This window comes from Ascaphus truei, chromosome 4, assembly GCF_040206685.1.
Source record: "Ascaphus truei isolate aAscTru1 chromosome 4, aAscTru1.hap1, whole genome shotgun sequence".
NCBI classification, from domain to species: Eukaryota; Metazoa; Chordata; class Amphibia; order Anura; family Ascaphidae; genus Ascaphus; species Ascaphus truei.
In genome coordinates, this window is record NC_134486.1 from 59194023 (window position 1) to 59207405 (window position 13383).

Genomic DNA, 13383 nt, shown 5'->3' on the forward strand with positions numbered 1-13383 from the left:
CAAGAAGTAACAACAGCATAGCTGAACCAGACAGTCACCCTGAACGGATTTGGTTCTCACAGGCCTATCTTCTAAGTTTTTCTGCCCATGCGCCATAAAAGTATTTTTTTTTTCCTAGTTCCACATTCTGGGTCCAATGAAAACCAGCTCGACTTTTTAGGCAGCTACTGGATTTTATTTGCATTGGACTTATGATTTGTTGATCGACATTGTACTCATTTTGATTGTATTTACACATTGATATCACTATCACTGACACAATAATATTATAGAACAGAACAGTGATATACAGCACACACTGGATAACAAAAGAATTTTTGCAGGGTGCAACGGACTACGGAGGACCCAATACCTCCAATACACATATATAGGTAACACAAAGCCCAGCACACACTGTCTATAGATAATAGAACAAATGAAATGGATAATGCCAGAAAGAAATGAAATGACATTTAATATATAACACAAACCACCAAAAACAGAACCACATCCCCTACATCAAACAATGATAACATGCAATAAAAAACATATAACAAGCAAAAACAATAATATTATAGTTTAACTAGCGCTTTATTACTAATATCCACCCACTAGCAGTCCACACTGAATGATTTGTTTTGCCTACTTACTTTAGGAGACCTTTTCTTGACCTTTCCAACACTGGTTTTATTTGTTAAAGCTGATGCTCTTTTCAGGAGATAAATATTTGAAAATATATTAAGTGTCCTGGAGGTTAAAGTAGTTTTTATTCTTTACTAAAGATCAGACAAGCTCATGGGGAAAGATAATAACATTATGTGCATTAAATTCATATAGGCTTCATGGGATAGAGTTGGGATCCACTGAATAATGATTTGGGGCACAAAAAAGATGCACTTATGTTAATTACTCGCCTTCTTCTTGCAAGCCTTCATATGATAGAATAGATAATAGACGTAATATAATTGAGACGTGAAAAACGTTCCAAAATGTATTTGCTAACTTGTTTGCATTTTTTTAACCTTAACTAAAGTTTTTCAAAATCATACATTTTCACCATCAATTTTCTGTTCCGCCAATGAATAACAACTCAGCCACAATTCACAAGTGATTTGCCAAGCATTTTGTCCTCTAAAGCAAAACCCATATTTCAGACTCTGGATAGGAGATAGCATCATTTATTGAAATCTCTGGTGATTTTTTACCGTACAGTAACTGAGCTCTGACCATTATGACACGTGGAAAAAAGGGCCAATTTTGCATAGTTCGTGAACGCGGTTGAAAGCTTAGCACATCTCTAATACAAAAGTCCTTATCCAAAAACTAGATTGGCAAAGTCTATATCATTCAGCCATGCATGACTTGATGAAATAATTTTAAATTCAAGTATCTTCTCTTTTCTATTAAGATCTAAAATACATATTTAATGCACATTGTAATTTGCATAGTAAGTTTCATTGTATCCGGGCATATACAGTATAATGTCACTATTAAAATAGCTGTAGCTTCCGACCCAAATTTACTCAATTGTATAAGACTTATGCCAAGGCTATACTAGGTGCACATACGACGGAGCACGTGGTTTTATCCAAGCATGTTTTCTTTTTAACACAGTGATGTTCGACTGGATTCCAGACTAACTCTAACCAGAACTATCTCTGTCATATAATCGGTGTTAAAAATATATATTATTTATTTTGCCAGCTAAATGAAGGAGATGGAGGAAGCTACAGAGCCAACTGTCAGGTAAGTAGACACTTTGTTCAAACAACCAAGCATGGACATCTGCTTATCATGACTACTGTATATTTGGCTTGTCTCGCTCCTCCATCCTTCCTACAGTAGCACTTTCTCACCTTACATGCCTTAAAAGGACCTTTACCACATTTTCCCTTTAAACACACTATGCATCTGACCCAAATCAAAAACATTCTTGCTGTGAATGGCTCTCCTAGTCTGCACTTTGTGGGGTAAGATAACAGTGCTTTACCATAGCACCCTGCTGCCAGGTCGACTATATTATTTGTATTAATAACTGTTGTAGCACATGTACCCCCACCCTTTAGGAGATACTAGTTGCGGATACAGGTGTTATGGTGCGGCATACATGTGAGGGTTTAGGGAGCGGAGTTGTCTGCGATGATATGGAGACCAGGACAAGCTTTTGGTGTCATCTGAGGTTCCTCAGGGTGCTTAGCACCTCCAGCTGAAGTGGCTCCAGGTTGCCCAGAAATCAGTCCACACTAAAGCACACATCTTTCCTCCTGCCCAGGGACTGACAGACAGGAGTATGATGAAAGCAAAGGTGTCTTTATTTGCAGTCACTGCAGATCTTCCTTACAGTGATGCATAGGGTCATCAGAGGACCCCAGGCCTCTGGATGGTGCTGGCTCTCATAGTGTGGAGCCTTCGATCTTCCTGAGCCAGCCAGCCATGAGGGCCTGGCTGGCCTCTCTCTCCCACAGGGAGAAGAGACAGACCCCACACCTCCACTTGGTTGTAAGGGTGGGAGAGAACTAACTAAATTTAGCACTTCCTCTCTGAGGAACCAGAAGGGGAGGGCTCAAGGTCTGTACCTATAACTAATAGGCTATACACAGGCCATGAGTCACCACCACACTTCTTTCACACAGAGAGGAGCATGAGGGGGTCAAAAGTCCACAGGAAGGCCTATCACAGCCTAGACTGTTTAGAGCTTATGTGATAGGTGGAAGAGACAGGCAGAGTAGACAAATCATGTTACATTCTCCCCTGGATAGAATTTCCATTTCGTCACTGTAACCAAATTTGTTGCACCATCTGTCAGTCTGGAACCTGCAAGGCAACAACAATATACATACACATATTATGCATGGTTACCCAAGTACAGGCACAGACAAAATTTATACCCATCACCCACTGATAACAACAATGACATTACACTACTCCTTCCAACATGAAGAAAAGGGGAAACTACTTATTTGTAATACTTGGGATCGGGTTTCTTGATGGCCCGTCCCTCAAGATCCTTAACCCAAACATAATATACTTTGGGTCCGCCTGTGTCCTGGTGAACCTCTACCCTGTCTTTAAAGATACAAGTCCCAGTGACCCACTCCCAAACGACCTATCCCTCACATCATGAGATAACCCAGGTGACACATCATAATCAGGAAACTTTGTTAACACAAAGGGGGTAACAGCAGGGTCAACATGTCTCACCCTCACTGAGCCAATAGTTGAAGATGGGGCAGTGGCAGGAGCAGAATGGGTCTGGGCAAAGTCCACAATGTCCTGCACAGGGGTAACATGGAGTGGTGGTCGGGGCATAGCAAAGTCCATGGTTTGTCCGGTAGAAAGGGGATTTCCTTTGCCCCATGGAGGTGACAAGGGCATGGAGGTAGGGACATGTTGACCCTGTCCCATACAGTGGGCCACGAAGCAAGGGGCATCGTCCGGAAGCAGTTCCACACTCCCCGTGTCCGACACTGGTAGTGTTGAAGCCAGCTCCATAGCCTCAGCGGACGCCATTTTGGTGATGTCATCTGAGATCTACAGTCTCACGAGACTACCGGGCAGGCTCAAATCTGGCGACGGAGATGACGTCACATCCGGAAGAACAGGAAGTTCGTCACCCCGCTGCGCACCAGACAAGGCCACACCTGGCACCTCATCCAGGTAGGTGCAACGGGACCCTGCAAAGTGGAAGGAGCGGGGACCTCAACAGACTGCAGGTAGGCGACGTTCCTGGATTCCTCCAGAGGCAGGTCTGGCACAGCGCCGACGTCATCCGGGATCGCAGAGCTCCTCTGTTGGTCCGGAACCTCCACAGCCTCTCGGATGGACGCATCTGGACTGGAGCTTTGCTTGACACGGTAGGTGGTAGATGGGCTCTTCTCCTCGGGTTCCGCCCGGCCGATGTCATCGGGAGCAGCAACGGATGGGGACACCTCCACCAGGATGCAATGCAGGGGCGAGTCAGTCACCCGGGCGACCATACTTTTGTAGCTCCCTTGCTTTGGGGTCACCTGGGGACTCACTCCCGACACCCCTGGGGCAGTCCACTCACCCTCAGGAACCTTGTTAAACACAGATCCCAGTCCTGGGACCATCAGTACTTGGACAGACACAGCGTGGTTGATCTCATGGTGTATATGTCCTGGCAGGCAGCGGGCGTTGGCACCGGACCACTTGTGCATACTGTTGCAATGATAAGGGCACACAGGCCCACATCAGGAATATTAGTTGGAGCCGCACCGGTTGGCATGGAGGCTCTAGAACACGGCACCAGCAGCTCTTCTGACCCAGGGCTGGCCTTAAATAATAGGTGCCACAGTGTAGACATCGCGCTTCGAGGCCTACAGTAACTCCGGGTAGGCGACAGTGCGGGCAGATGGGTCTGGCCACCCACACGCACAACTAGGTAGCCACCAGGTAGTCCATAATAATAATAGCATGTTCTTGTATAACACTGCTAGCTTTTATGTAGTGCTTTACAGATAAATTTTGCAGGCACAGGTCCCTGCCCCTTGGAGCTTACAATCTATGTTTTAGGTGCCCAAGGTCACAAGGAGTCGACACCGGGAATTGAACCAGGCTCCACTGCTCTCAGTGCCAGTCGGTGTATTTTACTCACTGAGCCACTCCCTCAGCTGGAATAGGTGATTTCCAGGTCATCTGTATCCTGGTTGGACACCATTGAGGTAGGTTTAGTACAGGCATATCCCTCATTAACGTACGCAATGGGACCAGAGCATGTATGTAAAGTGAAAATGTACTTAAAGTGAAGCACTACCTTTTCCCCACTTATCGATGCATGTACTGTACTGCAATCATCATATACGTGCATAACTGATGTAAATAATGCATTTGTAACAGGCTCTATAGTCTCCCCGCTTGCGCACAGCTTCGGTACAGGTAGGGAGCCGGTATTGCTGTTCAGGACGTGCTGACAGGCGCATGCGTGAGCTGCCGTTTGCCTATTGAGCGATATGTCCTTAATTGCGAGTGTACTTAAAGTGAGTGTCCTTAAACCGGGGTATGCCTGTAGATTTGTACTGTAGCTCCTCATGCTTGCTCAGCTCCAAACAGAATGACTCAGGAGCAGCAACTAAAGACTCCTCCCAGCACCAAGGCAGACTCTGTTGGCTGAAAACTCTTTTTTGCTCTTCCCCTGGGTGGAATTAAAGGCAGGGCTGATTGAGTTAGAGTATCCTTGACTCCCGAGGAGCCAATCACTTACATGGGTGGTGCAAACATTTGTCGCTGAAAGGATGCAATTTGGTCCTACATTCACTGCAATGGCTTGTCCCATAATAGCAGAAGTAAAAGTGGGGTTCACTCTTCCAGGATAACTTTCCTACTGGAAGCCCCCAGAATACAGATTTGAGGAACAGAGAGTGGGGGTCACGCTCCTGGAGAGCACCTCCACCCGGTGTGAATCCCCCACGGCACAGTACGTTGTGCCATTTAAGTGACATGGGTGTCCTAGGTCCTGCTTCAAGCATTATCCTGTCCACGAATTCCAACCTTTCAAAGGAGGATTTAGATAGGGTAGCACACTTCCCAGTATCAGGGCCTCGGGGGGTTGTATCTGTAATAACATCCACGTGGGGGTCACACTCCCAGAGATAGCTAATCCTGGTGTGCCTCCCCCACAGCACAGTACATCATGCTATTTTCTTAGAACTGGGTCACCAGGTCCTGCTTCTTGCATTATCCTGGCCCCAACCTTTCACAGGAAAGATCTTGAAGGTATCACCCTGGTGTCACCTCAGTGAGAAAAGTCCTCCTTCTGGGATAAAATATGGGTGTCCAAGGGCCCCTGGGGTAGCATCAGGGGCCCTGGCCCCTCTCTGCATCATTTCCCTATGCTGCTGTTCTGCTGCTTCAACAAAGTCCCCTTTAAACACTGCTGCAAAAGTCCTGAAAGCCTGTCCTGATCTCAGTAGCACCTCCAATTGTAGCACATGTACCCCCACCCTCTAGGAGACACTTGTTGCGGCTACAGGTGTTATGGTGCAGCATACCTGTGAGGGTTTAGGAGAGCTGAGTTGTTTGTGATGATTTGGAGACAAGGACAAGTTTTTGGTGTCATCTGAGGTTCCTCAGGGTGCTTAGCGCCTCCAGCTGTAGTGAGCTACAGGTTGCCCAGAGATCAGTCCCCACTAAAGCAAACTTCTTTCCTCCTGCCCAAGGTCTGACACTCAAACAGGAGTATGATGAAAGCAAGGGTGTCTTTATTCAACAGTCACTGCAGATCTTCCTTACAGCAGTACATAGGGTCATCAGAGGATCCCAGGCCTCTGGATGGTGCTGGCTCTCATAATGTGGAGACTTAGATCTTCCTGAGCCAGACAGCCATGAGGGCTTGACTAGCATCTCTCTCCCACAGGGAGAAGAGACAGGCCCCACACCTCCACTCGGTTGGAAGGGTGGGAGAGAACTAACTAAATTTAGCACTGCCTCTCTGAGGAACCAGAAGGGGAGGGCTCAAGGTCTGTACCTATACCTGATAGGCTAAACACAGGCCATGAGTCACCACCACACTTCTTTCACTTAGAGAGGAGCATGAGGGGGTCCTAGGATGGCCTAACACAGCCTAGACTGCCTTATGTGACAGGTGGAAGAGACAGGCAGAGTAGACTAACCATGTTACACTGTATAACTGTGTGTGTATCTGGCTCTGTAAGATTGTGTGTAACTAAATATGAACTGTGTGTGTGTCATTGTGTTTGTTTGTCACATAGGTCTATATTCCAGGAGCTGCGAGTTGTACAAATTAGTGCGGAAAAAGCCTTTTATGATCGGATGTGCATGTTTTGCTATTCTGTAAGCCCTTCTCGCATTTCCAAACCGTGCGGATAAGGCTTTTTTAGAAGCGGTTTCATTCCGCTTGTGCAAATCTGGGCAGAATGACCAAAAACGCTCCAACACGCATTTTTGGACAACTAGCTGAATTCTAGTAGCTCCATTAATGTAAAAGGCAAAACCGCTTCTAATAACTCACAATTTTTCTTTAGCCTTCTTCAAAGTGGCGAGATTGGTATTGCGAGCTCCATCCAGAGCCTGAAACATGAGAGAGCAAAACCAATATCTCAGCAAAACCCATGTCAGGCTCTCGATGGAGTTAACACACCTTCAGATCACTCTGCTCAAAAGCAAGTACAATCAGGGTGTTTTGGCTGTTTAAACGTGCGGTTTGTCACTTTTTATAGACGCGGTTAAGACGATGCAATTTGCAATACAGAATACAGATTTTTGGCTTTTTGTGACCATTTCAAAGCGTGCGGTTTTACAAGGACAAACTCACCGCTAGTAGAATATCCCCCATAGTGTGTGTCTTTGTCAATGTGCCCATCTGTCTTAGTGTGGGTCACTTTGTCACTTACTGTCTATATGTGTATGTGTCACTAAAACATACTGGACACCTAACAAGCTCCTATTGAACCCCCAAAATGACCACAACATTTGGCCAAAAATGTCAAACTAAAAGACCATTTTACTTATTAGATATTTATACGTATATATTTAGGCACTGTACCGTGTATGAGTCTCACTGGATGTGCTAAAAACTGAGCTTTGTCTGTGTTTTATGTTCTGTCTCTGGTTTTAAAATATGTGTCACTAAAAGCCAGAATTACTAAACCGGTCTAAGGCTCATGACTCATTCAGTGGGTTAGGTTTTATGGTGCCTTAATGCTGTGCACCATTTAAAAATGGTGTGTGTGTTTGTGTTTGTGTTTGTGTGTGCTCAGGTCACTTTAGTGAATCTGTCATTATGGGCATGTGTCTGGGGATCAATGAGTATGTGGGTTGGAGTGGAGGATAGTATGATAGTATGAATGACCAGTGTGTAAGGGTGGAAATGAATAATAGTAGAAATGTGTGAGGGTCTTGTATGTTCCTGAGAGTGAGGATGTGAATGGATGAGTGTAAGGTATGTTGGAGTAAATAAGTAATTTTCATGAGGGTGGGATGAGGGTTTTATGTCTATATTTCAATTGTGTATCTTATTTGCATTATATCATACACAAAATGGTAGATCATAGTGGAATATAATAAAGGTATGGATAGTAACAACATTTATTAATAAAGATACATTCCTTTTTGATGGAGGGAGCATTATGTTACTAAATGTAATTTAAAGGAGCAATACAGTTTGAAGTAGCAACACATACAGTATTTGAAATGCAATTAAACCACAAGTGACACCTCTGCCCCTGGAAAGGTTTTATATTTTAGCATAAAATTAATTTTGGGACCAAAATCAATGGTAATATTGAAAATCTCTGCAACATGTGGAGGTAACTTGCAGCCCACAGCCAAGGAAACAATGCCCCAGTTTTATAAAGTAACAGATATAAATAAAAAAGAGAGTTTTGTTTATTTTTTAGAAAATGTTCACTGGCGGACAGTTATGCCTAATATGTCTGTGAAATAGAAAGCTATTGTAGGATGCAACAGAAGTTATGAAAAAGCCAAACAAAATGTAGTAAGCAGTGTTAATGGTTGAATCAATGGTTGAAACAATACTGGATAGTTCAATTACAATAATTGTTGAAAGACAGGCTAGAACTAGATAAAGAAAACATACTTCAATGGATAAAGAAAAGATGAAATTATCTGCTCGATATTTCACAAATTTCACTGGTATAGAAAGTCTGAAACATCATGAAAAATGAGGTCGATAGTCTGTTTTTTTTTATTTTGTTTTATGTGTGCCTCCAAGATGTTTGGCTTATTAAATATTACTGGATAGATACAATTGGAATAGTAGGTCTATTTATAACGTAAGTATTGAAAATATCAGGCTTCAAGATCTAATGCAGGGTGAAATACATTTAGAGCATCAGTAATAATGATGATTGCTTCTGGGAACCCTTCAAGGAAAATATTTTCTTTTATTCCAACATTAAGTAAAAAAAATTGTGAGAATTAGAGATAAGAACATTTTTCAAAAATGTTTATACAAAAGGCAAGCCACCGAGTTCAGTATTTAATAAAGATCAAAATACATCAAAGTGCACAAAAATATTTTATCTGGCTCTCCGGTTATAATCAGTGTTGTGGCTGACTTTCAAAAATATATGTGTTCTAAAATTATCTGAAAATTAGTCTAATTTTGAATGACCCAGAGATCAAAGCAGTTGCAATATTTACCCGCATTCAAATTCTTTCCTAATATTAAAGACAAACAAAACACTGGGTACGTTGTCTAGTATGCTTAGTACTCTTTAACGTGCAAAGTAGGACAATTTAATTGTGCTTATCCTCTAACAGAAAATATAGATGGGAAATATAAAGCAAATTGTGCAAATATTGTGGCTCTTGATTCCACTGTGTAACAAATAAAGTGTCTGCGGTTCTCTTATACAGTAAATGCAATACCACTTAAAAAGAGAGACTGGAGTTGCAACAGAGTGAAAACCTTTGTTCCAAAATTCCACCCCTGATTAAAAAATGTATACTATGTTTATTATATTTGAATATTTAAGCATTACTCTAAAAGCAGTATTATATAGTATTGAATATGCAATATATATTGCTCTAATTAGGGTATTGTACCGATCAAATATTTGAAACAAAAATCAGAAGTTGCTAAGCTGCAGTGATCAGGTTGTGAGTAAGTTATTAAGTTGTTTTTAGGAAATCTTGAAGGTGTCCTCACAATAATTTATTTATTTTAATATTTCAATCAAATAGAAAGCACCTGGAGTATTTTACAACATAGTATGTGAGTGTTAAAAACGGAAAATGCAGTACAATATAGTATACAATGTACTATTATGCACCTTCTAAGCCCTAAATCCCGGACCTCTGGATGGCAGCATACCAGGTTTCCATGCAGAGCAATATTCACATTTGATTGAAATGTTTTCTGTTTCCCATAAGTCCTTTGCTGTTGTTTTTTTTTAAATAATAATGTGCGTCTACCTTGGGAGATGTCTGGGTTATATCAATGCTGCAGAAGGCACCATAATATTTTGAAATATCTTCAACTCACTACTACTCAATGCCTTTGCACACCTCCCCTTACCCTTCTGCTCCTATTGACTTGAGTCTGCAGAAGTACATGCTTGGAAAGGAACTGTAGCGTTATAATACTATAATACTATTAATTCCTCATATTCAATAGTAATAATATTAAGTGTCAATGGGTTACCACCTTGAGACCTCTGGAAATAAGAGGACGATGTAATACTTTATAAATTTCTGTTCATGAATTTCCTTTGTACTATATTCATTTTCTTGCTTTTGCATAATGAGCATACATGATAATAACAAGAGAACCTAATATTTCAATTATATATATATATATATATATATATATATATATATATATATATATATATATATATATATACAGTGGTCGACAAACCACCAAAAAATCTACTCGCCGAACAAAAAAATCTACTCGCCACCTAGTACCACTTGTGTGCTGCTTGGGCCAATAGGAGCTCGCCACGATGTTAAATCCACTCGCCCGGGGCGAGCAAATGTATAGGTTTGTCGAACACTGTATATATATATATATATATATATACAGTATATATATATATATATATATGTGTGTGTGTGTGTGTGTGTGTGTGTGTGTGTGTATTGTTTTCTAAATATGACTTGATAAGAACATTCACAATGTGAAGTTCAAACAAAACAGTATTCTCCAGTTTAAAATCATAGCATCTTTATGCGGCTGATGACTTAAATATACGAACTGTCATGCCCTCAGTTAAGGATAGTTATTAAGCCTTCAAACTAATCAGGAAATCCTACATGCAACTTATGGCAAAATATAGTAGCACATGAAAAAAAGACACTACTTAGTGCAAGGAAATCTCATCCAATAGTCCATTAGTGCTTGTCATTTTAAAGGAGACAAATAAGAGAAACATTTACGATCTGAAACCTAAAGTGATTGTTTATCATCAGCCTCTCGACATGTAGCCCTGACGTCTTCTATTCCCAAGTCATGCAATTACATATTGACGAGGTGCAGCCTTAGGTAGGAATAACATACATTGCACTGCGAAGAGAAATGGTGTCTTGACAGATAATACTTAACATGGCGATTTCCATAAATTTACCCGCACACTTTTTAATTTTTATTTAAAAAATAAAGATTCTGAAACATTATAGAAATTCAAAAAGACTCTACCTAGAATCACTTGTTTCTGCCAACCTATTGTTCATGATGGCTAGTGCTCCGACCCCTCCAGAAAAGCCGTTTTGTCTCGTATTGATGCAAACAGTTCTCGGATAACCATTGGCTGTTTCAGATAACTGCTTCTGCAATATGGCAAGAGAAACTTTGTTTGATGCTGTGAGGTCTCTCATGGAAATCATCTCGCCAGACAGTCTCCTGCCCTCTGTGTCACTGTCATAGTTTCTGTCTGTCTCCATAGACAGGTGATTCCTGCGGAAGCGAGCTCCTGGAGTGATGGCATTGCGACGCCCAAGACGGGCATTTGATTTTTGGCACATGGAACAACATCTGCACCTACATTTCTTTATAAGCCAGTTTAAAACTTGCTTGATTACAATCGATATGACGTTAAAAAGAGAGTAAATGCAACAAACTCCCAATAGTATAAACATGAAATTTCCAAACCTGTATAATCCCTGATATTGGTACACTGCATTTTGGCTGCTTACCAAATCTCCAAAGCCGATGGTGCTAAAAGTGACAAAACAGAAATATAAAGAGTCAATGTAGTTCCATCCTTCCACAGGAGTATACATGGCTGATGCACAGCAAGAAAGGATTATAGCAAATATACCCAAGATGAGCATCACATGGTATACTGATGGCTTCCAACCTACAAGGCTGTCCACTTGCGAGACAGCTGACCCTCTCCGAATGGTGGGCGGTAAGAGTCCACTTCTCCGTAGCTGTCTTTCATGACAAGCTTTCATGACAAAAGCCAGAAGAGATATAATACGCTCCAAGAAAAGATTGAAAAACAATATTGTCCCGGCACATCCGAAGAGGCCATAAAAGATGAGGAACACTTTCCCAGTGATAGTGGTTGGTGTGGTCATTCCGAAACCTGCAGAAGCACAGAAAATTGGACATAATTAACCACAGTGAAACCTTGGACAATCACATATATTTGAAATGTTTTCCAAGATCTTCTAAACATCTTACAATACGGGGGGTTATTTACTAAAGCCTCCCAGCTGAAAAACTGGAGCAAAACCAGGGCACTAGAATTGCACCCAATTTGTCAAAGGAAATCGTACACTAGCTTTTTTTTATCGGGATTTCTTTTAATTGATAAATATGTGACTTTTTATTTTACGCTTTTTCTTTGCCACAGTTTTGCAGCCAACTTTAGTAAGTAGACTCCTTATTACCTTGAGATAAAAGTCAATGTTTGATATAAACTTATGAGTAAAACAATTAAAAGTTACACTGCAATACTGCAATGGAGCAATCTTACTATTTATATATGACACATGGTTATTAAGGATGTTTAGCAATCAACAGGTTTATCAGAGAATTTGAATGTTCTGCGTATTGCTATATATAAAAAAATAATAATTTTAAGTGACAGAACTACAAACGTATCAAATTATTTGACTCATTGTTCAAACAAAATTTAAGTTACGTGCAAATGTATTATTAGTGCTGACAGTGAAGAAGAGTGAGAGATAAATATCTTAGCGATAAATCCAGATTTGGGCTTGTTATAAATGATACTGCAAAATCATCACGAAGAAACATAATATCTGTCTCTGGGATTCCTCTTAACAAGAGTGAAATGATATAATAGCATTCACTTATTGCCACTGTATGCTGCATCCCTATCTAGTTTGTCATTCTGTAAAAATGGCCTACGTAACCTTATCAAATCTCATCCCGTCAGTCAAATACAGTACAATGTAAGTGTCTCGAGGGAAAGAAAAATAGAAAAGCTAGCTTACATCAAAATCAATAGCTGGGCTCTTTTTCCATACTTTATTGTGATTTTACAGGATTTGTGTATGTGGTTGAGCAAATAAAAATATGTAGATATAATTTATACTCATCTGTTGTTTGATATTTTCAGTAGTGCCACTCACATGATTTACTATAGCACAGGGGAAACACTTAGGGTTATGCTCCGTGCAGTAGTGGATGGGGCACGAATAAAGAAAATAATAAATAAGAAGGTAGCTGTAAATAGGAGGAAGATTTAAAGTTATTTTTTTAACCATTACAAGAGGCCTCACTAAATAAAAAATAAAAAAACCCTGGGCATCTTGATCAAGTGATCCTCTTCTTTTGATCTATATGCCACTTCTCGTCTCCGGCACAGTATCTCTCTAACCCATGCCCTTGGTTACATTAACAAACACGCTTCGCTTGCAACTGCACTCACTCCTCCGAATGCCTCAGGAGGAAATCTGGAACTCATGCTGATTTTCTATACTACAGTA

The 13383-nt window shown here is 41.0% G+C and overlaps 1 protein-coding gene across 1 annotated transcript in view; it reads right to left on the reverse strand.

Moving 5' to 3' along the window:
- Positions 1-10632: 10632 nt before the first annotated feature.
- Positions 10633-13383, reverse strand: part of KCNK12 (potassium two pore domain channel subfamily K member 12) — a 98741-nt gene continuing 95990 nt past the window's right edge. The window contains exon 3 of the mRNA XM_075594734.1: positions 10633-12011. Coding sequence (XP_075450849.1) covers positions 11116-12011 — 896 coding nt within the window. The 3' untranslated portion in view covers positions 10633-11115. The remainder of the gene's footprint in view (positions 12012-13383) is intronic.